The 27,971-nt window shown below is 39.4% G+C and overlaps 1 protein-coding gene across 5 annotated transcripts in view; it reads right to left on the reverse strand.

The window, feature by feature from the left end:
• The window catches only part of tgo (Aryl hydrocarbon receptor nuclear translocator homolog tgo), a 778,633-nt gene that overhangs the window by 106,468 nt on the left and 644,194 nt on the right, over nucleotides 1–27,971 (reverse strand). For 3 of the 5 annotated variants that reach the window (XM_067157348.2, XM_068230411.1, XM_067157324.2), the window contains one exon: nucleotides 20,521–20,690. In XM_067157348.2, the coding sequence (XP_067013449.2) occupies nucleotides 20,521–20,690 (170 nt within the window). The remainder of the gene's footprint in view (nucleotides 1–20,520; nucleotides 20,691–27,971) is intronic. The other 2 variants (XM_067157335.2, XM_067157342.2) reach the window with 2 other exon arrangements.

Here is a 27,971-nt window from a genome sequence, read left to right on the forward strand (position 1 = left end):
TCCAGGGAGCTCCCGTGCCTACATTTTGCACTCTATAAGCTAAACCTCCCCTGGCACACTTTCATCCATGCATCCGTTTCATAAGCCAACACACGGCACTTAGAATTATGGATTACAGGCTAAGATTCCCACACTAAGACTGTGTTTGAAAACTCACTCGCATTTAATAAGCAGGTTACAGTCCAGTAATATTCTCTAAATGGTAGAAACCATTTCGGCTCATAGGAGTTTTAAAGGGACCAAGCCCGAAATAAATATATATTTGTTGTTGGTTTGAACGTCTTCTTGTGTTGTATCATGACCTGAAGTTTTATAGTTGTATTCCATGGAACGCATTAAAAGTGCATTAAAAATTAGTTCGCACGTTCGTATGCACAGGCCTAAATTTCATTTCTTGTAATATGTAAACGAAATTCATCTCTCCGAGTTTCTGAAATACATCGTATGAAAGATAAAATTTAATATGAATGTCATAAAACTTCGCAGAACCCAGATGAAAATTTTAGTAACTTCATCTTCTGGAAGATTATTCCGATCAACAAATTATGTTGTGTTTTTGTATGCCTTAATTTTAAACTCCTTTTTCCTCAGTTTATGATTTTCAGAAGTTTGGTGTTCTCAACTCAAAACGTATTGCGTTCAGCGTATATATTTCAATCTCTGATGTTCATGATTAATGTAAATTTATTAACGTCCGCTTCTTGCTCTAGTTGTGGAAAGAGTTCTGAACAATTACAACAACAAAAAGTTTGCAAATAAAATTACAAAATTCCACCATCACTACTGTTTCATTATTATGTTAGACCATATTAGACCATAAGCCATACAAACAACATAGTTATTTATCTAGTTTCGATGGTTTAGAAGCTGAGCGTAGCCTACTGGAAACTGAGCAATTTAACAATGTACACATAGGAGAGGCTTGGTCCCCTTAAGATACGTTTTACAGGCAAATCGTTATCTATATATCATGACAGAGAGGGTAGAAACTATGATTAGATAATTTATGCAATAGTTTGCGTTTATTTGTAAACATGAGAGAATTTCTTTCCATATTATTTATTATATAAGGTGATGAAATGTTACTGGCGGGACATGCACGGAGACCGGGGGAGGGGGGAGGTAACACACAAAAATTTGTACTGGTATTTGTTATTTTGTTATTAATAGCACCGTTATCAAAGATAAGAAGCAACTTTTGAGTAAAATTAAATAATGCTGACTTCCTACTGTATTTTACTGGTAAATGAATAACCCCAACAAAACACCTGAAAAAGATCCAACGCGGTAACTCATTTGTCGTTAATACATAGTACTAATTTGGATGAAATTCGTGATCACTGTTATAAACACTAGCCTACGTAATGAACGTAACCACTGAAGAATTTCACTTTTGAAGCTTATACTAGAGACATTACACAACGATTGGGATTCCTGACATTCTCCTGCGGTTGGAACAACCGGAGGAGTTAGCGTTCGGTACAAGGTATCACCTCTGATCCTCTGAAATATGCAGCAAAGTGTACAACACTGAAAGAAAACGGACGGCAATTAGTCCATTTTGATTTCCATATGGCAGTCGAATGTAAAATGTGGTTATTTTCTCAGGAACGTATCAGTAAATATACAACTATGTCACGCTAACCTTGCACAAATAATATGAAACAGCAAGCCTGATCGGAGGAGAATGAAGATGAGGTGGATCCTCCCGCACATTATCAATTATTTCCCAGAAGCGACTATGAAAATACCTGAGGAAAATTTTAGTTTAAATATTTACTGTGGCCAGAACATTTTGACGTCTAGACCTCTAATGGCACGATCCGTACCGTGTAGCCAACTTGTTCGAATCTATCTCAAGTGCTGGTATTGTATAATTTTCATTTTCACAGTTAATTTAAGATGACAAATTACTTTGAAATCAGACCTCTTGTACTGGTATTACTTCAAATGCAAATCAAGGATTATGAAAACACCGAAAACTCACACCCTCGATGGTCTCTCTCTTGATGTACACTGCCGATGACTTCGATGTCGAGAAGAAAAAAAATCATCATAATACTCCCCATGTAATGCAAACATACAAAAAAATGGTTGATAACTAATCAGCAGAAGACATATTTTTTCTTCAGACACACAATGTTGCCAGAGTTTCGTTTCGGTGCTCGCGACATTGATGTATTGTGAATCTAAACTCCTGTCTGATATGAATATTTCAATGATATGATATGATGTGTACTATGATATATGATATGATATATCATATGATAATTCAATTATTGTCTGACAGTTTTAACTGTAATGCGGTCCACCCACCCTTCTCTAGACTAGAATATCCGCCACACCGGCCAGCGCACTTACGCGCCGAACTACCCCGATGGTATTGTCGAGTGTTACACATGTATCCTATAGGATGATCTACTTTCAGTTTTTCCAAAAATGCTTGGACCCTCTCCTTAATGGATGTAAGCAAAACAACAGACTGCAGGAGACGGGCAGATTACACATTTCAAAATCATATTTACATTTTTCCACATGTCGCCACATACTACGATTAGCATAGCAGTTCCTTCCTCTGCTGACCGTAGTTCTATTCTGGAGTCTGATACGAATTTAAGAGTAATGTGACAGACTGGGACGCGATCCACTCAGCCTCAGGTGGAACAATAAGTTGGTACCTATGTATGAACTAAGACCAACTCCTCTGCCCCCTCCCTAAACCTTATTATTATTATTATTATTATTATTATTATTATTATTATTATTATTATTATTATTATTCAGTAAATCTTCATTATAGACTGTTGATGCCTTTCAGTGTTCAGTCTGCAAGCCTTTGTGAATTAACTAAACACAATCTTCGATTTGAAACCAGCTCTCTTTGCCTCGCTTAGTTCCTTACCTCTACTTCTCTCACCATACAATGACGAGTCCATTATTCTCCTAGAGTATATATTTTTACAACGTTATGCCCATCTGTGGAGCCCGATAGAACTTATTTAGTTGATGTTGATTTTTCCTTCTTCCAAAAGCTGTTTATCTGGGCACTAAATATTTTCCTCCGTTCTTCAGTCAATGATTTATTGGCCCTGGTATTCATTTTCTCGGAGTATTTATTATTATCATAATCATCATCGTCTTCATTAATAAATAAGCCATCGTGCGAAATTACCTCAACATTGTTATTTTCAGACCGACTCTGTTGTACGAAGAGGGAGAACGGGGCGACAAGGATAAGTTTTAATGATTTTAAGATAAGAGGTGTGGAACTAACGAGGCTACAGAGGCGCATAGTTAATCCACATAGTCTAGCAGACTGAATGCTGGAAGGCATAACAGCCTATAATGAAGAAGTATGATGTATGCTCTCGATTGGCATAACCCAACAATCGACAGAAACAGAGAAAATATTCCAAAGCAGAAAACACACAGGAAGGAAGATACACCCCTAAACTTGTACACACTTTAAAAAACCTAGTTTAAACGTAAACAAAGTCGTCATAAAAGGGTAAATTATTCAAGTTAACAGAGCCAAAAACAATCTAAAAATAGGAGAAAAATAATATATCAAATAATTTGATACTATCGGATACGTTCCTTCCTTAGAAGGAACATGTTGGCTCCGATTCCTTAAAGAGAAACGAGAGGGGAGCGAAATGTTGTTCCGAGCGATAGACAATCAACCGTTGAATTTATTTCGATGCTCAACTATCACCTCTAGTAAGAGAAACCCAGAAAAATATGGCATGAAAGAGTGGAGTGAAGCATGGCTGGCACATTCTAGGTGTCTGCGCCTCACAAAGTGTAAATTGACGCCTTTAAAATTAACATAACTCAGACTTCCTTTACACAGACTTTAATTAAAAGTAAAATTAATTTGGGACTCAAGACTATTGAATTACCCTCGACTTGTTGAGACGAAGCGTCACAACATGGGCTTCTTTTACTTGAAAATACTGGCGTGTGCAGTAAACAAGTTTTACAACATCTAATATCATACTGGAGGAAGAAACCGTGAAATTAAAATAAACAATACGCGACTTTAAAATGAAATAGCTGACATAATTCTTATTTTTGTACGGCTATTTCTCATCCAGGCCAGCAGTACACGATCATTAGTATCGAATGGCTTTGGAGGATACCTTCCCGCACAACCACCGCTATTAAAGGCGGAAGTGCTGGAAATGTAAGCAAATGAACACCATCCGCTAAGCAAATGACACTCGCCATAATTACTTGACAATTTAGAAGACTTCCAAAACCTTTTCAACAGCATCAAAGAAGCAAGCAATGAGTTTGGCTTGAAATAAACATCCATAAAACTAAATTCATAGCAATCAGCAAGCAGAATATCACTCACCCTGAATGGCTATATCACTGAAAGGACGTTACGTTTCAAGTACCTAGAAAGCTGGTCAACTCCAAAATGAGATCTGGATGAAGAAAACAAAACCAGAATCGGCATTACAAGAAGTGTGTTTCTGAAATGGAAACACCTTGTATACATCTGTAACCTCCTAATCGAGACTCGTTGGCGTGTTGTGAAGTTAGCAATGCTCCTTTACGGTGTAGAACGACAGACACCGAAGGTTTCGTCAATGAACCAACTGCAGGCCTTTGAAATGTGGATGTGTCGAAGAAGGTTCAAGATCACGTAAACCCATACGCGTAATTCGGAGGAGGTAGTTGCTACCCCAATAGGAAACCAATTTTTCGTTATTCTGTTTCATTTAGCTCAATGAAACAAAATGATCGTTGCAAAATTGGTTAGGTTACCTACATTATGTTGATATAAAGAATTTATATTATTATTCCATTTTACCTCCCCTTCCCCCATTCTAATTAAAATGTCGCTAATAAGTTCCGAAAAAAAAAATGCTGACGGGTGAGTGCCGAACGCCACGGACTGCGGGCTGTGGGTCTACACGACTGCCTCGATGGTCGGAGGTTCAGAGGTTCTCCTGTAGTTATATTTAATGGCTGTTTAATAGATGTTTCCCATTTCAATGTGTGCAAAGAAGAAAAGAAGACACACCGGGCTAAGCACACTTACAGACTTTTCCGCTTTTCACAGAATGAATAATAGCATTTAATTCACTAGTACCGGGCGAGTTGGCCGTGCGCGTAGAGGCGCGCGGCTGTGAGCTTGCATCCGGGAGATAGTAGGTTCGAATCCCACTATCGGCAGCCCTGAAGATGGTTTTCCGTGGTTTCCCATTTTCACACCAGGCAAATGCTGGGGCTGTACCTTAATTAAGGCCACGGCCGCTTCCTTCCAACTCCTAGGCCTTTCCCATCCCATCGTCGCCATAAGACCTATCAGTGTCGGTGCGACGTAAAGCCACTAGCAAAAAAAAAAAAAATAATAATTCACTAGTTCCAATTACGTCCCGAGTCATATCCAGTAAATACAAAAAATAAAATACGAGTCTTCTCAGTGTTATATACAACTAATCTCTCAAATATCCATGTTCATTATTTTCTTAATTAATTCCAACCAGTCTTTAATCAGCCATCAAAACGTCACGTAAAACTGTTCAGCAACGAAGACAAACTCTACCATGAACAGTAATCTTGTTTTTGTTCTTACAATGTAATAATTAGAGCTAAACGACAATATGTTAGTGGATGTTTTGGAAAAGATCCATCTGTTTGCCAAGGCTTTTATAGTCAATTTTCATTTTCATTTCATCCCCTGTATCTTTGTGTCAATTATATGCACATCATCAAGTTTTCCAAATTCAATATAGAGTTAAATAATGCTAAAATGGCAACTTAGCCGGTTCCTTTCCAACTAATCTGCCTTCAAAGCACCAGTCACATACTCATTATTAACACACACATTTACACTAATTATCTAACACCGCACACTTTCAAAAACTAACTTGGCATCGAAGAGGGTATTTTTTTTTATTTTTTTTTTACAAATTGCTTTACGACGCACCGACACAGATAGGTCTTTCGGCGACGATAGGACAGGAAAGGGCTAGGAGTGGGAAAGACGCGGCCGTGGCCTTAAGATACAGCCCCAGCATTTGTGTGAAAATGGGGAAACGACGGAAAACCATCTTCAGGGCTGCCGACAGGGGGTTTCGAACCCACTATCTCCCGAATACTGGATGATGGTCGCATTTAAGCGACTGCAGCCATCGAGCTCGGTCGAAGAGTATCCACTTCATATGTTAAAGTAAGAAAATATCCTACAAGTGTGCAGTTTTCCCTGGTAGAACTGCAACTTATTATGTGATTGCTGGATTATACATTTGATTTGGGAATGCAAAAACGTCCCCCACTCAAATAAATCAGCCCACAGTGGAGCGATTCAGCGTCAGCGGTCGATCCTTTACTGGAATTAAAATTGCTTTGTTGGTGAATGCTAATTGCTACTTGTACAGAAAATTAGATTATACTAGTGAACTACCTTTCATTTCCCTGAAACACTGAAATACACCCATCCTTGCACCTCACAATAAATAATACATCACAAAATACGACCTACTAGGAGAGTAAATAAGGGCTATGTCAAATACTTTACACATAATTTAAGACTTTGAAAAAGAATGGAAACATGTCCGACTCCTTAACTGAAAGGTCAGCGTTGAGGCCTTCAGTTCAGAGTTTCCCGGCTTCAATTCCCGATCGGATCGGAAATTTTAATCGCGCCTGATTAAATCTTCTGGTTCGGGGACTGGGTATTTGTATTTGTTCCAACACTTCCCTCTTCATATTCAGATAACACGCCACACTACCAACCACCACAGAAACACGCACTTAGTAATTAAATCCCTCCATAAGGGTTGGCGTCTGGAAGAGCACCCGGCCGTAGAACAGGGCCAAATCCACATATGCGACACACTTCGCACCCGCAACCCCACAGGTGTGAGGAAAAGCGGAAGAAGAATAAACATGAGAAGCCAACAGCGAGGAGAAAAATCTGAAATAATATGGAAATTGAAAAGGTAAGTTACATAACACTTTATATGAGCTCATTTAATAACCTCGTCCCTACCTCGCACATTGGGCTTTGCGCGTCCATTTGTTACATCATTAGCTTAACAGACAGATCTGTTGTTCTGTCCTTCCTGCGACGGCAGGACGCAGCATGAAACCGAACCGAACGGTTGCTAGGTTGAACGCGCGCTTACAAGATGAAGTCATCCCGGTAGAAGCTGTCAGTGTCCACCGCGCTCGTGACCAGATCCGGCAAGGTAAGGAGAGAAGGGCCAGTCTCGCTGACAAGTGAGCATTACACCTCTGGACTGTAACACCCAAACCGTAATCTGATCGTATAAGGCTGCTGGCTGCGCTGTGTCTTGCCCTTAAACAACTGGATTCCTACACTGTCTCAATAACCCGCCCGTCACTTTGACCATTCGAATCCTTCCACGACATAACTGACTACAACGTCATGACTCGTCAATAATAATAATAATAATAATAATAATAATAATAATAATAATAATAATAATAATAATAATAATATTTTATACTTAAATTGAAAATTTTAAAGATGTCAGAACGTCGGAATTTTGTCACGGAAAAAGGTTCTTTAACGTGTTAGTAATACCACTAATGCGGGTCTCTCGTATGTTTGCACTCACGGTACCCGACATAGTCAAATTCGTTTCCTAATTTTGAACACAGATGGAGAGAGCCTAACCAACCTAGCCGCTCGACACGTCAAAAAAGATCGGCTCTTGGTTAATGATGATTGATGAATCTTCGTAATATGAGGGGTGTCTGTTCAAAAAGCGCTATTTTCACCATAAGAAAGCTGTGGAAAAACGCAAGGAACTTATAATAAAAGACACATGGAACGTACCATCATCGGGTATGGTCTTCAGCTTTCTGGTCTGGAGTGCTCATGGCATTCGATAACATTCAACTACTGCAATGCATGTGACCGAAATACTAAGAAAAAGACTGAAGAGGAAATAGCACCTTTTGAACAGATACTCCTCATATTTCATGTCCTTTTTTTGGGAATAACTACAGGATTTTGGCTAAGCATAAAACACTTTCCTCGCATGAATCCTAGCAGTTTAATATTTGGTTAATACTTTCACCTCTGGGTTCAAATCCCGGTCACTCCATGTGAGATTTGTGCCGGACAAAGCGGAGGCGGGACAGGTTACTCCGGTTTTCCCTGTCATCTTTCATTCCAGCGACACTCTCCAATGTCATTTCATTTCATCTGTCAGTCATTAATCATTGCCCTAGAGGAGTGCGACAGGCTTTGGCAGCCGGCACAATTCCTCTCATCGCCGCTAGATGGGGGCTTCATTCATTCCATTCCTGACCCGGTCAAACGACTGGAAATTGGTTGTGGATTTCCACATAGAACATGCAGGTAATATTTTGATAAATTTTGGTATATATATTTTTTATAAAGTCCTTCCTTTAAAAAAGCATGAATTTGGCTCTGTGCCTTGAAATACTACACCGCCACATTAACGACGTTTAATCCTACGTATTTGCAAGAATATGTATTTGAAAGCCAATTCTAGAAGTCTGTAAGTCTGAATGGATCTTTACGAACTGAAAAGACACTCCCTACTGTTACTGAAAACAATGGCTCTAATTTTAACCACGCTCTATAAGGTTTTAGGCCAGCAACACTCGTATGTCAACAGGAATTAATACTGCATTATACAAATCATTTCCTCATTCATATACGAGATAACAGTATATAGCCAATTAATGCACAGAAAGACTAGAGCTGATGATAGCATACGGCAAACTGTTTGATGTTGCTGTCTAGGAGTACACATAAGAGCTCACTCACGTGTAATTAAAGTGAAGACAGCCATATTAGCATGCGAGTTTCTGGCGAAGTCAAAGGGCCTGCCGTGTCTACTCCCACCTGGCCAGCATAGAGAATAAGCAAACAGTTCTACTCACCCTGCATACACGTAGGCTACGTACAAATAATTGGCGCGAACCAAGTTGGCGTGCTTAGCTTCAAGAGCTGGTGGATGTAACCGTGCTACGCTTTCACCATGCGCAATAGTCATCTCTACCATGATCGCACGAAAATGTTCGCGGAAGGTAACAAAGAGTTGAGTCATGGAATATATTCCCCTCTAAATATCCCAAAAATTCACACTATCGGTGGACAATTACAACATGTAATTTATACCGTTATTTCTGGGGGGAGGATCAACTTTAACAATACCTGTATGTCCTAGCGGGGCCATCTAGGCGGCCTGTCCATCAATTTCGCATTCTGATTGCGCTGCTAAGAACGAAAGTGGAATTCTCCTGGAACGGTTACTGTGGCTGAGTTAATGTTGTTTTTGTCCGGTGAAAATGAGTCAGCCCCCAGAGATCTCTTAACATGCAGAAAGAATAAAAAATGACATGAAGTGCCTACATTTTTGACCGTCCTTTAAACATCGACCATCTCGCTGAGGCAGCTCTACAGGGCTGAAGAATCAAGAGAAGTGGAGAAAATTATTGTTCTTTTTTTAGTGACTTAGCATATCGTCAATGAAATGGCGTATGGCTTTTAGTGCCGAGGACAAGTTCGGCTCGCCAGATTCGGGTCTTTTGATTTGATGCCCGTAGGCGATCCTCGCGTCGTGATGAGGATGAAATGATGATGAAGACGACACATACAGAATACACCCAGCCCCTGTGCCAGCGGAATTAACCGATTATGGTTAAAATTCCCGACCCAGCCGGGAATCGAACCCGGGATCCCTGTGATCAAAGGTCAACACGCTAACCATTTAGCCATGGACCCGGACAGCATATCGTCAATAACTTGGAATGTGCGCAATCTATTTAATAATTGGCGCGAACCTAGTTCTCATGATTTGCTTCAAGACCTGGTGGACGTAACCATGTTACGCTTTCACGCAATATTTATATCGGCGTGGGAATTTGTAATAAAATGGAAATGAGATTGGGAAGGAAGTCGTACCAACCAATACGTCAAGTACCATAGTGACGTTCAGCATGAGAAATATGGAAAATCAGTCGCGGGGCCTCGGAAAAGAAGAAATAACCAACAGTTTCTAGTTACTAGTTTCTAATTAGATTATGTAAAAATAGGCTAGAAACGAATCTCTCCAAATGACCTCCAAAAGCCAGTACGACCCAAGTGTGACCTCTACTTCGAAACTTTTTCACAGTATACAAGTAAACACGCACTGCTTTGGAGGTCATCATATGAAACCGATTGTAAAGTATTCATTTTCGAGTAAGACGTACAGTTCAGTGCACAAATTATTTGACAGGTATATTACCTTAGCAACATAAATCATTAACAAGTCTGAGCGGTAAGTATTGCATTTTCAGTACTGCATCTCTGTTCATGCGGTCCAAATGCCAAAAAATAAAATTAAAGTGACCACTGAGCAGGTCCCTACATATAAAGAAAGCTATGCTATGCTATCTTTACAGAATTCTCAAATACGAAGACAAGGAGTAAATAATAGTTAAAATTATCACTTCCTGCAAATACCATAAAGTAGGCAGTGAATAATCTTACTCTTGACGTAAAGATGCTGCTAGATCACTACTCTGTTCCACAATGCTGAAATGCTGATCCTTTCGCACATCTGGTTTGTAAATTAGTATCTTCAAAATCCTCACGAACATATCACACGATGTCGGTATGTAAAAGATTGATGTTTACCCGACAAAATTAATTAAAATTCAGGCATAGATCGCCCAAGAGAAATCTGGTTTACTCTGCCGTCTGCTAGAATAACACGGACCCGTTGAAAGTGCCGCGCACATAGCCCAGATGGCACAAATCAAATTACCTGCACATAGGTAGCTCAGTACTAGTAGGTCGGTCTTTATATTTAGGACTACTTAGGGTTTACGATCGGTGTACGAGGCTAGGGACTTGAAAATGTTTACTCCCAGGATAGTTGCTACCAGCGTATGTATTCAAACTTATGATCTCCATAATATGCAAGTTACATGACTGTTCAGCTAAGTAAAAGAAAAAAAAAGTCCGAATTTTCCAGTTTCGCTGGTCGCTGTTCAGAACGCAGCGAACATTGGAAATACAGTCTTACAAGTATTTTCTTATCATGACCATGTAATACTATTTATTTTATTCGTCACATGGCTCCAAGAATATATGAAGAACTCTTAGCTTTTGGAATGTTCTCAACCGACCACCTGGTAAAAGAATTTCAGTATAATAATAATAATAATAATAATAATAATAATAATAATAATAATAATAATAATAATGCCTCTTACCCGGAGGCCCCGGGTTCGATTCCCGGCCAGGACAGGGATTTTTACCTAGACGTGAGGGCTGGTTCGAGGTTCACTCAGCCTACGTGATTAGAATTGAGGAGCTATCTGACGGTGAGATAGCGGCCCCGGTCTAGAGAGCCAAGAATAACGGCCGAGAGGATTCGTCGTGCTGACCACACGACACCTCGTAATCTGCAGGCCCTCGGGCTGAGCAGCGGTTGCTTGGTAGGCCAAGGCCCTTCAAGGGCTGTAGTGCCATGGAGAAGGATAATAATAATAATAATAATAATAATAATAATAATAATAATAATAATAATAACAATAATAATAATAGCAACTAAGTTCATGTCAAATTCTTCACTTCGATGGAAAGTAATAATAATTCTTAGATTGTGTAGCAGTGTTGTGTGCTTAACGTACAGTACTTCAGGAGCTACAGCAGTACCTCGTCGATTAGACGTATTCTACAGCCCTCTATTGTCTTTCATTCTGTTTCTTTGCTTCTCCATGTAACTTATCTCTTTTAATTTGTACGGAGTAACACAATTTACATCCATCGAGTGACATAAAATGCTGTAGACATAAGGAAAAATTCCATCTTATGTACAAATTAACAATAAAGCAAGCAAACTACTGTAGTGCCTAGTTTGATATGACTGTTAACATCGTCATCATAGTCACGGATATAAATTAACATGCTCTCTTAGATGTGCCTCAATTTGGTGATGGGACCATTAAGTGAAAAGCGAAAACCAACTGAAAGTAAATTAATGATCAGAAGCAGATTTTAGGAAATGGAATGACAAACTTTGTCTCCCACTCAGGGATGCGCATGTAATACGAAACGTATATTCAGAATGGTATAACACTGCTTATATTCACGCCTCTTAATCTCTCTCCCCTCCTAAGAGAGTTTGGATATTACATTTCCCCTTTCCTCTCCCATTATCACCATGTTGACCACCTGTCATTTCTGATTATTCACCTATCTATGTGAAGAACGCGCAAGGACTGAAATCAACTCCTTCCTAGTTTTCCTCTGGCCTCTAACTTGGCAGCTGACAGCGAAGATCGTTGTGCTCGGTGGATTTTCAGGAGAACGGTGAACTTAATTACTGGTTGCCCATATAAATGACACAAAGAAAAGACAGCTTAATTATCAGGCAAAGCACGAATTTCGAGTTACGATACGAAATCCAATATGCCAATGAGCACAATCTTGCATTCGAATGACTACCGACATATACCTCGAAGTATTATGTTTACTCCAATCGCGTGTGTTTACTCATGTATTTCGTTATCTAACAAAAGTGTTACACAAGAAACACTGTGGAATTTTATAGGCTAGACAACGAAATTATCGCTTCAATGACGAAAGAAAATGCACTTAAGTTTTACACAAGTTTCCAACCTTAGTGATGATACTGCTCAGGACTGTCTCTGGAATGTAGAATCGAAGGGTCAAACATTACCACCCCCTGTCCACTGCTCGAGATCGAGTCACCAGCGTGACGGGATGCATATTAATACTCCTGTCAATATTTGATAGTTCGATACAGGTCAGTAACGAATTCCCCACCGTACTGATCAACTGACGCAAAAGACAAACATACCACCATCCAGATCTAGGGGAGAAATTTTTAAAACAAATTTCTCGACTTTGCATCTACCATCATCCTAATAGCGTCAAACTACATAAGATTAGCATCTCCTTACACAATCTCAGCACCACTCAGAATGATAACGTAGAAAATTCAAAACTTTTTGAGATGTAATCTAAATATTTTTAAATCTATTTATCAACCGAACAAACCACCAAAAGTAACAAAAAATATCCACTTGTCACTGAAAATAGTTCTTTAAAATCTAACTAACTAACTAACTAACTAACTAACCCCATAGCACTACAGCCCTGAAGGGCCTTGGCCTACGAAGCGACCGCTGCTCAGCCCGAAGGCCTGGAAATTACGAGGTGTCGTGTAATCAGCACGACGTATGCTCTTGGCCGTTATTCTTGGATTTCTAGACCGGGGCCGCATTCTCACCGTCAGATAGCTCCTCAATTCAAATCACGTAGGCTGAGTGGACCTCCAACCAGCCCTCATATCCAGGTAAAAATCCCTGACCTGGCCAGGAATAGAACCCGAGGCCTCCGAGTAAGAGGCAGGCACGTTACCCCTACACCACTGGGCCGGCGTTCTTTAAAAACCCCTATCCAAATATACACTATCACTTTCGTGATCATTCATATTTCTTATTCTACATTCTCCCACAGTCCAAGAACAAGCTCTGGTGACTTCTTCAGCCTTACTTTATTTTTGTGCCTGTCTAGTTTCTTGATAAGTAATCAAACTGATATGCAAGCAAAGACAAAAGACACCAAAATAATACAGCAGCTCCTGACAAAGATGATATCGTAAGTTCACACTGCCAATTATCTGAAAAAATGGTGAGATACAAGGTTAGTTGAAAATCTTTAAATATTCCGAATGATAATTGGAATCCTTCTCGCATAGGATCTTTGTTCTTTTACCAAAATAATTGTTTAAAAAAATATTTCCTCTTTGAAATGTATTTCAGGTAAAGTATAATTTTTCGTGACTTCAGTAAAAGATTTTTGGAAGTAGAATTTAAGTAAAATTGTCTCAATACCTACAAACTCTGATTTCAGCAACTGATATACAGGTCGACTTTAGGTAGGAGTGCTTCTGCAGACGACGTCATACAGCTCCGGCCATCAAGCTATGCACGAACGAACATGGAAAAGGAGCTCTAGCCACAACTTTACGAGACACTTCTGACATTTATATTAATATTGGTCCACCAATCAAGCTCAACATGGGGTCGACAACTAGTTACAATACTTATCTACAAACACAATTTGAAGAAACAACGAAGAGTTGCTTATCTTTATCCATAAATTACTGAACACACAGCGGGATCCTTTCTCCTAAGGTAATATGTCGAATCCGAAACATAATGAGGATCCCAGATATATCACAACAGGAAAATAATAATCAGACTGGTCTCAGTACAACTTTTCAATGTAGGTTTCGAAATAAATGAAATGACAATGAGTATTCAAAGATACACGAAATATACGTTTCGATAAGCGTTGCCGACATACTGCAGGATTACTTTCCATTCTACTAAAACATTTAAAGGATATTCAAAGTCAGTGGAGACAAAGCTGTGTTAATACTGTGCATACAAAAAACAAAGAAAATATTAGTTCCGGTGTTAATCAGCAAATAATAATAATAATAATAATAATAATAATAATAATAAAGGCGTGTGGCCTCCGGAGAGGCTGGTGCAGATCCTTTGAATTAACGCAGTACAGGCGACCTGTGTATCTATGAAGATGGGGCTGTACCTAAGATGAATTCCAATGCTGAAGACGGCACAAACACATAGCCCCGAGCCAAAGGAATTACCTAATGAAAGTTAAAATCCCTGATCCCGCCAGAATCGAACCCGTGACTCCTTGGACTAACCATTTAGCCATGGAGCCGGACAAAATTCTTGTCCTCGTGCCGATGCTGTGCAGCTCTTTTCACGCAGTGAATGAGAGTTGTATGTACCATTTTAATCACATTCCAGCCCACCTACCATTCTTAAATCTGAAGGGCTTGGCCTACCAAGCGACCGCTGCTCATCCCGAAGGCCTGCAGATTACGAGGTGTCGTGTGGTCAGCCCGACGAATGCTCTTGGCCGGGGCCGCTATCTCAACGTCAGATAGCAACTCAATTCTAATCACGTAGGTTGAGTGGACCTCGAACCAGCCCTCAGATCACCGACCACCATAGTCAGAATCCTCAGGAACTAACCAATAATCAAGGACTGATTTACAACACCAGTGCGCTTATCGCCTCAAACACTCGAAGGATATTACTAAAATGGTACTCCGTATCCTAAGAATCCTTCCCAACTCAAAATATACACGTGCCTTCACATAAAAGATATCAACACATGCAAATGTACGCCAACTTATTTCGCAGGTCTGCCCAAAGAAACAGTTTCACGCAGCCGTAGGATAAAATTAACAGCTGATTTGAATAAAGATCAAAAAAGAAAGTTGACGAAACACGGTATAAGTCTACCAGTAAAAATGCAAGTTTCACTGTGAAAGTGTTTAATTTTAAAATAGGAAACCATTGAAAATAGCAAACAATGCTTTCAACAAGAAATCAGAATCTTAAAGAAGGGGCTTAGTCATTATCACAACGATTGAAAATTACCTTGAAAACTGGCTAAAAGTAACCAAATAATTGAAGATACTCGATATTGCGGACACTGCAATAACTGGACAGTCAACAGCTATGTATAAGTGGACTATGAGGCTGCAAGTCAAAGAGTATAGACGTGCTCAGTTCATCAGGAAAGGACTGGAGTTCGATTTAGAAACGAGAATTCTAGTTCTTAATCTATATGTCCCTTGGATTCACTCAGCCTGCACCAAAAATGAGTGCTGTAGCATGTTAATTCCTAGGGGCAAAGACGGTCGCATATACAGCACCTTGAAGGGTCCTCATGTGCTGAGCGGAGATGGCTTTACTTTCCTTTTACAAAGTCTAAAACACGAGCTGTCCCTATTCTAACAGACAGAAATCTCCTCCTCGCATGGGTTAACGATTATCGGTAAGTTATGTCTGAAGCATTGCACTGTAGATATGCCCCGAATCAAAGTAAACGCAAGTTTCGATCTTTTGCGTTAAATTCATAACGTACGGAACTAACAGTTTTACACGGAGCAGTGTACCAGCACTGCTATCTAGCGCGACAAAATTATTTTTTATGAAATAAAACACAAAAGTCAATGAAAACATTAGGAACTATATACATCTAGGTATTCTTTATATCAGGAGCCGCTAGAATACTACACACTCACATTATTATTTATAGTATCTTAATCATTTAATTATGCGCCAACATAAAACCAATATTACAAAGGATCTCTTTATAACGTAAGATGCATAAACTTCAACGATGATACTGCGACCGTCCTTTTATCTCAAAAGAAAATGTGGCCTTTTGGGCCAATCATATACACAATTCTCCTGCAGCAGCTATAGGGGTGGATGTAGTTTGTACAGTACAGTAAAAAATTACGTAGCTCGAGTCATAGGTCATGGCAACTATTTTCTTTCTCGCGAGCAGGAGACAACACCGAAAATCTAAGATATGCATTTGGAAACGTACGGTATGTACTTGCATATGATACCACTAGATGGTGTATGTAAACACCATGCCCCCAAGTTTAGTGTGTGAGTGAGTCACAAAATGGAAGTCATCAAGCAGGAGCAACGATCGTATATTAAAATAGTAGTTCTCAGCGGCAGAAATGCACACCAATGCCATCCAGAGCTGCGGGAAGCATTAGGTGTGCATGCCATGCCCTACAGAACAGTGGCGAAGTGGGTGGAGACGTTCAACATCGTAACAGCATTTCGGAGAGAGGAGTCACACGCTGGCTTTACACATGCAGCGAATGGTATTCACCGCCTGCCCCACCGCTGGCATCGCACAGTGGAAAACTTGAGTGTTTATTTCGAAGGTCTCTAACCAGTGGAGACCTGTCCTTTGTACGTAGTATTGTGTATTTCCTGTTTACATCATAATAAAGCAATGTTTACCAAGGCCTGTGTTCTGTCACTTTCCTTCGAGAATCTCCTGAAGTCAGAATTTGTCTTCAGGCACTTTCCATAAGTACCTGCCCTATATTTCCAAATGCATATCTTATATTTTCCATGTTGTCTCCTCTTCGCGAGAAAAAAAGTAGCTGCCATGATTTATGACTCGACCCTCGTATTAGAGAAGTGAACTCCACGCCATGTAAAAGTGTACAGTGTTTTTAAGATGGACCTTACTTACTGTCTCTAGTACGTTTTTGCATTGTACGGGGAAGCCTATATTATGTTGTCTACATAAATTTCCTACAAGATGCTGCTTGTGATACGACTAAGAGACATTAATACCTACCAGGTTGCATATGTTAAAGAAGGAATAGGCTTAGCAAATTCAACATGAACATGGACCGTAAGGAGATAGTTAAATAAATAACATAGAAGTTAATGAAACACTGTGGATGTTTAAATTCTATTCATTTCTGGACAATTATTTAAATATCAACGAATATCAAATGAAGCTATTTTATGGCCAATATAATCATTTACTAAGATATGTTAATCTAGCTACCAAGCCCATTTTCCAGTATGTTTTACCAATTACCTATGAATTATAAAATAGCCACCAAATCGCAGCATGCACGTGGCAGAGGGCAACAGGCATGAACTCATCTTTTTAGCAGATCGTATCACCGAGCACTAGTTGGACTGGTCACCTAGACCACATCTAGAACTGAGCAAGGAGGGTCATTTGATTAAGTTGATTGAAGGAATTGCAGGCGAGCTGTGCCAACTCCTCAAGTCTCGTGCAATATTAACGGGCAGCGGAAGCCTGCAATGTCCTCTTCTTCGCCACGCTCATGAATACTTAACCGCTGACTTCCGTGGCCACACAGTTCGATCGCTGGGTGACGTTCAACCTCCTGCTTCTATTGGGAAGACAGGTCAGCCTACTACTACAAGAAGAGAAGTCGCATCAAAAAATAGGCTTTTAATTTTGCGGTTCTTTAAGTTTTATCCAATTTCAAATCACACCCTGAAGAAAGAAAACATCATCTTTCATCCGTAGAAATTAAAGTTAGCCTACTCTTTATGGCGAGATATTTGTAAATGTGTGTAATGTGTGAAACTGTGTGTGTATACTTTCATTTTATATCTACACAGAATACCAACGTTTTAAGAATGAAGGTTTTATTTATCAGTCGGCTGCATCTATAATATCTGATATATAATTACGGTGTATTCAAGACAAAAGGTTGTGAACGTATGCTTCACGAATGAATGAAATTCTTTAAAATAAGCGAAGCCCAACAATGATCGTAACTCCGGGAACATGAACTTGGAGATGGACTGCCGACAGTCAACCCGCTGAATGATCAAAAGGTAGAAGAACAAGTGGTGGAATAGGTCGGGCTATCCCTAAACTGGCGTCCCAACTTACTACACTAGAACAGCGATGATATGAATCGACTAAAACCGTCCAGGTTTAAACTGATGGGGAGATTTGCATTCGCAACACCACTAAGAAGTGATCCCCAAATTTATGTCTACGTGGTAGAATGCAAACTTAATATTAATATCGAGCACTGGTAGTCTGATGAAGATATGGCACTCTCCCTATTTTTTTTTTTTACATACACACATAATGTACTGTAACCATGTGACAAAAATCGTGACCGAATGGGTTATCCGTCAAGTTGAGAACCGTTTTGAAAAGTTCATAATGCATGTTTCTAAGTTTGGGCTTTCCATATGCAGTCGTGCTGTTTGAAAACACTTTATATGGTGATATTAATTATTAAGTTCGATTACTACCAACAGTAGCTTTGGATTGCTATTGAGTGTTTGAGATGTATGATCAAAAGTTTCATTTTCGGCATGTGGCGATTAACTTCCATAAAAATTGGAAGGAAAGTGCACAGACGTGTAGAACATTTACGCAGACCATGATTTGTTGTTGGAGGATTAACAGTTCAGTGAGATATAAAATTACGGGTTTCAGGTTAGAAAATGTAGATCACTCTGTAAGATCTTCAGGAATGGACGACGCTCTCATCCAGGCCAACCCCAGGAACGACTTGTGAGCAAACATAGATGTGGCAAGTTCGTAAAAGTAATATTGATCAATATTCAGTGAAGACTGGGCATGGGAGTGTGTTTTTTTTTACCTTGAGCACAGTGTAACTTGGAGCATTTTTTGTTCCGATTTGTACTATCTAGCAAGCTCAAAGATACCAAATTATAAAAATGACATTAGGTAGAAAAGGCGTTAAGTTCTGACTGGTTATGTTAACAAGCACGGATGCAGTAGACAAAAAACACTTTTAGCATAGACATTTTAGCTCGTTGTTTTATGCTATGTTAACAGAGAGACGAAAGTACGCTTGTTACTACAACCACCTGCTGTGTGTTTCTTATCATGTGATAAGGTAACGCATATACTGACTTCAGTGATTTTTTTATCACTTCTAACTTGGAGAGCCAAGTTTGTTGAAAGTGAATCCTATTGTACCTTGGAATACAAAACGTCCGTTATGGTACACGATGCCAGAGTATTGGTAGAATTTTATTGAATTTGTGAAGCCCTTCAAAAGAGAAAGTGTTCTGTTGTTGGTGGGCAACGACGAGACTCATCTCAGTATAGACGCTCTCGATATGGCATCCGATTCGCGGATGATAATAGTCACACTTTTCCCGGCACCCTCTACAAAAACTATAGCCTCTTGACTGAATTGTTTATTCGTCTCCGAAGTCTTCCTACACCCATTTAGTAGATTCGGAATATGATGATTGCAGTGACCGTTTTTTATGGGAGAATTATTAGCTCCTCCTTGAATACAGTAGACAAAAAACAGCTTTAGCATAGACATTTTTAGCTCGTTTTTGTATACTATGGTAACAGAGAGACGAAATTCGGATTGTTCACGACATCCAAATAGTGAAACGGAATAGTCACGCAGAGAAGGTTATACTTTGCGTCTGAAGAGATTTCAAAACACTTTTTTAACTCTGGAAAATATATCTAAAGATACTATCTTCCTTCAAGATAATGCGAGACCTAACGTAACCTTGCATAAAGCTTGAAACTTCCAGTAAAATGAACGACACGTTGAAAAGAGAGAGTTCATCTTAAACGTACAAAACGTATTTTATTTCAATCTAAGAAAAATGACTTTCCAGGCAATTCATGTTGTCTATACCGGCAGCTTTCTAGAAACAGCTGTTGCTAACAAGTATCAGACTGCATAGATCGTTTGCAAATAATGCGAAAGAAACGTAATACAATACGCAACATTACGCACGCAATATGCTTTTTTTGTTGTTGCTTTACGTCCCATTGACACAGATAGGTCTTATGGCAACGATGGGACAGGAAAAGAGCTAGGGGTGGGAAGGAAGCGGCTGTGGCCTTAATTAAGGTACAGCCCCAGTATTTGCCTCGTGTGAAAATGGGAAACCACAGAAAACCATATACAGGGCTGCCGAAAATGGGATACTGGCCGCACTTAAGCGACTGCAGCTATCGAGATCGGTGCGCAATATGCTTGCATCCAGTCAGCAAGTGCCTAATTTCAGTATGTAAGTGGAGTCCTATATGCAGAGTACGACAACTTTGGATAAAAGATATGTAAAAATAATAAGTAGAAAGCAATGCGTAAGCACTACTACCTGACTCACCGCGGAGCGCTTTCATATGCGCTACGGCCATTCGGAGGATAGTGAGCTTGTCTGGTTTCCGCGCCAATGCGCTACACGTGGGCACCATATCCGACAGCTCCGTGATGTACGCAGTCATCTTGTTGCGGCGCCGACGCTCGATTTCGCAATGATTCTCCCTGCAGTAAAAGAGAAAAACAAACAAAAGGTAATCATAACTTCTCTTGGTTATACAAAATACTATCAGTTTATGCAATCAACAATTTAATTTGCACATTCAGAAATTATTTTGAAGAGCAGTATAATAATAATAATAATAATAATAATAATAATAATAATAATAATAATAATAATAATAATTAAATAATACATTAATAACAGCGCTCTTTACTTTAACCACAATGTTGTAAACCGAAAGGAACATAGGTCGGCAAACTAGTAGTTTAAAGTGGCTCCGGTTTAATAACAGAGCGAATGGTCGATTTCAAAATGCGTTACGTAAATTCCAACTTCCCGAATTCATTTTCAATGACAGACTTTCCAAATAGACTTAAAACAGCAATCGCCACAACCACCACCCTACTTGACAAGTGTTTAGCAAAACTGTAGCCGTGAAAATAACTGGTGGTCGGAGGAAAAAATATGTAAACAATAGTCTGATTCTAATGCTACTTTGATCTCGTCATAATGAAAAATAAGTATCATTTGTATAAGACCAATTAGGAAAGTCTAACTGTACAGCAAAGCACTTTCGGCAGTTGAAGTACACTCATTTTTGTTTCGATCGTTTACCACTCCAGATACACAAATACATCGGATTATGAAAACTATATGAAAAGAACACAAGAGAAATGGCGAGCAATTAAAAACATAAATAGGTACGCCATTACAGGTATTATATTACGGATGTACATTATACTAAACCTACGATAATGGCTAACAAAAAAATGGGATCTGGATATAGAAATCAAAACCAGAATTGGGACTCCAAGAAGTGGGTTGCTAAAATTAAATCATCTTGCGTGCAATCGTGACCTACGATTCCAAACTCATTGGCGCGTCATGGGGTTGCGCTCGAATGGATTAACAAGTGTGAAACGAAACGCCCTTAATGATTTATTCAAAAGGCTGTTAAAACTTATATGAACTGAAGTTTCAAATGCAGGAGCTGATGAAAATTTTTAGTTGTAAATTTCTACATCGATTTTTCACTATACACCTACATGTTTATAGAAACAATCAGTATGTTCCATTAGTTTTCTCACGAACAAATCAACAGGTAAGTACGAAAACATGTTTCTCGAAGTGGTCTGAATTTGCAACAATATCAAATGCAAATTTCAATCTCCATTTGTTGTTGCAGATTTCGAAATAGCCACACATAAAGCCATGAATAACGCGTGGCCTTCGTCATCTATCACAGGCTGTAGGTTTCATTTATCTCAGGAGTTGTGGAGGAAAATTCAGTCGTAGGCTTTTTCAACTGAATATGATGAGCATAGGCTTACTGACACTGTAAAGTGGTTACAATAGACGTTTGGTTTAAACATTTTTCCATCCTGCTGAAGTTGGAGATGTTTTTGCTGAACTGATGCGCATCCAACCAGACAATCCAAAACTGCCAGACTTCGTCGATTATCTGGTTACAAAATTCATAAAATCTGCCTCGTCTAGAGATTTGGGCTTCGAACAGAATAACTTCTGAAAGAACTACAGATGCATATGAGGCGTTTCATACCGCTTTCTCGCTGCAATTTAACAGTGCACATCCACATATTTACCAATTTGCTGACGCTATCATTGTAATGCAAACCCAGTGTGTGTGCAACCCTTGCCCCGTCTCTTTACGGGGTCGGGTATGAAGGGAGATAAATATTCGTAACCACTTTTACGACTAGATGCTCTTCCTGACGCCAACCTCATCAGAGTTAACGAGAAGAAACGAATTGCATGCTATATGATAGTAGGAAGGGAGAGGATGAAACTCTGTGCCGGCACACAGCCTACCTCTGTCGAATAGCAGCAACGGGTCTGCTCAAAGCTTAACGCCTCAATTCAATGGACGAATCACAAACAACAGCGCTATATACCCTCACTCCATATGAACACTGCGGAGAGGTCTGGAATGAAGTCTAGGCTATTGACACACAGTCTAGTGATTGGAAGTGGTACACCACCACCTCTCCTACCCTCCCGGCCAACATTCTGATGGTGATTTTTTTCGACCTACAGAACTCGAACCGGCTAACCATCGTGTCAGCCCATATAGACTTGACGCCTTAACGATCATGGCCATCAGGCAGGCATTGTAATACAAACCAGTACACATATTAAATTCAGTGATACACAAAATTATAATAGGGTCAATCCAAAATAATTTTAAAAACGCAAACAGTACGCTGAAGAGCTTCTCAACGTAGACAAGGAGATATTAGTACACTACATCAGTTATTATTATAAGCATAAAGATTAAATATGTACAAAGAAGTTAGATATTATTTTAATTCTCTGACGAGTAGCAAGTTACTACTACAATTATTTTGCATTCTCTATCAAGTACCAATGTACTGGTACGATAACATTAAACAGCACTTTTAACCATACCCATTCACAGGACGGAGAGCTCTAAGCCTCTATAAAATGGGAAAGAGAATGCTGCCGCGCGGAAACTGGCCACAAGCGCAACTAATGTACACACTATTTGGGGTCATCTGACAGCCGAGTGCAACTGATTCGTTCCGATCACGGATACCTTGAGCGCAACTGATGAATTCTCGCGTCATGACGTGCTATGTGTTGCCGGTGCTGCTTTTACGGTGTCGAAGGATTTCGGTCACATATTCCGAAATGACAAATGCAATCTGATATAACCGATCATAAAGAGCAAAATACCGTAGTAGGGAAACGCGGACGCGGGCGGAGAAGATTATCCTGGACGCGGAAGCTCCAACAGCGGTTCGACATCCACGATGCGGCAATTATAATACGGAAAACACAAAGTAGGGAAGCTTACTCTGTAATGGACGCGACCTTCTGTGAGGGGACGGTAGAAGAATAAGAAGAAGAAGAAGAAGAAAATGATGATGATGATGATGATGATGATGATGATGATGATGATGATGATGATGCATATGAACGTTAAGAGACTAAAGATGACAATCTGAGAAATTTCGCATTCGCATCCTCACGGTGATCGTCGTAAGCTAAGGTGTTACCCTGACAGTACATCACCAAATGTGGGAAGAGTTGGGCAGATAATACTCGAAAGCTGCTAAAAATCAGATGAATGACAACTTAATAACCTAAAACTAACCCCATGGCACTACAGCCCTGAATGGCCTTGGCCTACCAAGCGACCGCTGCTCATCCCGGAGGCTTGCAAATTACGAGGTGTCGTGTGGTCAGCACGACGAATCCACTCAGCCGTTAATCTTGGCTTTCTAGACCGGGACAACATAATAAACGATACGAACATAATCTCGGGGAAAAGAGGTTCCGAAACAAATATTTGGAAAGTTAATCTATTTGAATACATTATGTCCATAACCAGACACACACAGTCGGTGAAACCCGTTGGTTAACAAAGATCAAACGCAGAGTAAGTTTTCAGGAAAAGCTAGCATCAATTTCATTCAAAGTGAAATAAATAAACTAAACAGTCTGATCTACTAGCGTTAATCGAAGGAAGAAGAGATGAAACATATTCGAACCTACGAAGAATGAGGGTATTGGGTAACGAAAGGGAATTCCATGAAGTACGAAACAATAAAGAGATTCCTAGACTTCGAGAACCTAATACTGGCAGGGACGGAAAAGAACAAGAGATGACCTAGGGAGATTGGAATGGGTCGACAGCAATAGGAGTATAGCAAACTCTGAGGAAGCAATTCCCCAACTAAAATGGGGCTCCGTGATAGCCTCACTCGCCTCGCAACTTGCGAGCCATTCGGGAGAACAATAACTCATTCAGCAATAGTGCAATACAGTCTAATTAAATCAAAGGGAACAGTATTCTACGGTGCCAATGACTAAGTGCTGACACACAGCTCGCTCCAACTTAGGTCATATAATTCCTGTAACTCGCTCAGCTGCACTCGAACCTAATTTTATACCTTCCAGAACCAAGTGGAGTCATAAGGCTACGCTTCATGTATGTAATCCATCGGATTTCAATCTGTCATGCTCAATTAACTTCAAAAGAAATATCAAGAGTAAAAATAGTCCTGTATGCACGAAATGATCCGAAACAATCTCGTGCTGTATTGGATTAAGATGTGCAACACATTACTAGGCTGTGTTCTCGTTACAATAAAGCAATAAGTCGGAAGAAATATACGAAATAAATGGGAGTAACACAATACACAAAAAGGCTTCTCTCCCGAGAATGCCAATGCTATTATTTCTGACAGTATGACTGACATTACATACATATCCTACTGCATAGCCATGAGTACTTAATTTTTGCAGGTAGCGGAATTACAGCACTTTTTGTGAGTGTTCCAAGTTATTACTCAATAAAATCAGTATCCTACACCTAACTTTCCTTTTATTCAACCAACTTCGTTCACAAACTTGTGCATGAACGTATAACGCAGAACAGTCATCGATTAACTTGACTCAACATTAATATATTATAGTACAGTATAAAGTTAGATATTCCATTCTGAAAGCATTTAAATAAAAGTAAAGCTCGTTTTAGAACATCAAGTTAACAACAAGTATGTTTCATGTGCTTTTTACGAATTGTGCATATGAGTATAACCTAATAAATTTGTAATGAATTACCTGCTGAGATAAGGCAGGTTCTATTATGAATGAGGGAGTTGGAAACAACCCATCATATAATCTGCACACGAGATGCTATAGTCCGCAAGAGTACAACATATTTAGGAATACAATAATCGAACCAAACAAAATAATCACAGACTCATTACTGAGAATGTACACTCTTAAGAACACGGGAATTATGGAATGGTGCTAATTCCAAACGGGGTAGTACAATAAGCCTATACGCTGCAATACATCAGAACAATGCTGACGGGTCCTTATTAAACAACACTAAAATCTATTTTTTTAAAAGCAAATCGAACCCTTCTGGTGTTAGCTGACTATGTTCCGTTGTAAAAAGACTCCGCAAAGTAGCAAGGAATAGATCTGATTATACTAACTGCAACAGTAATAGGAATCAATTCGATAAGTTTTTCTCTTAAACAATTCACGATATTGTCTGCAGTGTTTATTTCAAGCCTCTTTGGTATTCTTGTACATTTGGTGGAATGCTACAATGTCGCTTCCATGAGAAAGCACTTTATGCACGCTTACTCGCATAGAGCATCAATAATATCTTAAATATAATGCTTAGTTTGCTTTGTGTACTCGCCACAATTTTGCTGAATATATTGCAAAACCACAATCAAGAATCAAGATACTCTAAAATGACATCGAAGCGTTTGACCAGGACTATATTAATTACAGTTCAGCAGCTTTATCTGGATTCCTGAAAACCTATGGAGCTGTATATCATTACTCGATATTTCAAAAAAATACATTGAAGTGGTCTCACACTTGCTATTTTGTTCCGCTACTTTATTTTCATGTTCTACTCCTTAAACCTGCCACGACTGAATGCCCAATCTATATTTGTGGAGTAGATCTATACACTTAACATAAAATCGTATCCAAGAATATATGACATACCAGTCCAAAGGATAAAATAATTTCATCTACGTTCTACATATCTATACCACTTATGCTATTCATTCTACTTGGATTTGCTCCACAAAATTCACAAATTTGGATTGACACGCATGGGGGCACATCATTACAGACTTTACCATCAACTATCCAAATGATTTATAATAATAATAATAATAATAATAATAATAATAATAATAATAATAATAATGGTTCTACGTCCCTCTAACTGCTGTTACGGTTTTCAAAGACACCACAGAGTCCGAATTTTGTCCCGTAGGTAAATCTGCCGGCACGAGGCTGGCATAGCTGAGTTCCTTCAAATACCACCGGGCTGAGCCGGGATCGAAACCGCCAACTTAGACTCGGAAGGGCAGCACTTCTACCAACTGAGCTATTCCGCCCGCTGCAAAAGATTATTGTGGACCTTATAAAAAGTTTCCTCTTCATCTACCTCAACTACAGCCAGCCTCACGGTACAGAGGTGATGTGCCTGCGTCTTGCACGAAGGCCCACGTTTGTTTCCAGGCCAGTGCAAAGATTTTAATTCTGAGCTGAGGGCTGGAATGGAATTTATTCAGCCTAACGAACCTAATGAGCAGCTGTCTAATACGAGCTGCAGAGGACCCGATCTCGAAAGCCAAGCAATACAGCCAAGAATCTCTTTACGCTGACCACATGATACCCAATACCTGCAAGTCATTTGCCAGAGCAGCAGTTGCCTTTGCAGATCAAGGGGCTTAATGGCATTTATGCGCCATGGATTTGATTTGTTTGGGTTTATCTCAACTACATTGAGAGAGTCTCTAGTTCAATTTTCTTACTTGTATTTTGACCATTTCCGCTTAATCTATCTATATAGATAAAATTGGATGTTGGTATATTTGTAATTAATAGACTCTAAAACTACTGGACCGATTTCGCTGAAATTTTCACAGTTTGTTCTTACTACATCTGAGAGGGATTATGAAGTGGTTTGGACGAGATCGGATAGGTGGTTTTATTATTATGAGAAATTTTATATAATTTTATTAAATTGCAAAGCCGCACCAAGATTGAATCGACTTGATGGACAAATTGTTGCTAGGCGACAGCAGCTTAGGCTATATCCTGATAGTCCGTTGAGAAATGCTGTATATAGGAGGATGGGAACACGTCACCATGGTTTATAAAGTACCATCCCTTGCTAGGAGCTTCATGAATGAGCGTGGCTGTTATTTGAAGATAGCAATCCAACATGCAGGCCCCGATTTCAAGTAGTTAGCGCCCTGGGCAAACAATATTTAGCCGCCCGCCCCTCTGCTCGTTTTCCTGTTCCTCTAAAAAAATAATTGTTTACAAATTAAATATTACAGTTTTCAAGATTATGAGTTTTAAAACAGCACATTATGCAAATACAGTTCTCATAATTAAACTTATCAAGTCAAACAAAGATAACAGCCAAATACGAATGAGACTGTTTTTATTTTTATTTCAAAAACCGTTGGTTCAGTTTGATAGTTTCTATGTAAGTAAATAATTTTAGAAATAAGACACGTTTTCTTCATAAAACTTAAATATATAGATTAAATTCAGGTTTAAAAGTTAGAATAGGTTAAAGTGTTTTATATAGTCTAATAAAATAATTGGAATAATTTGTGGAATGTAAAAGTAATTTGAGGGAAATGAATTTAAGACGTAATTCACGCAGTCCATAATTACTCGATCCGCCGGCCGCCGCCCCTCAAAAACTGGCGCCCTGGGCAAATGCCCAGTCCGCCCATTTGTAA

This window comes from Anabrus simplex, chromosome 1, assembly GCF_040414725.1.
Source record: "Anabrus simplex isolate iqAnaSimp1 chromosome 1, ASM4041472v1, whole genome shotgun sequence".
Classification (NCBI taxonomy): Eukaryota; Metazoa; Arthropoda; class Insecta; order Orthoptera; family Tettigoniidae; genus Anabrus; species Anabrus simplex.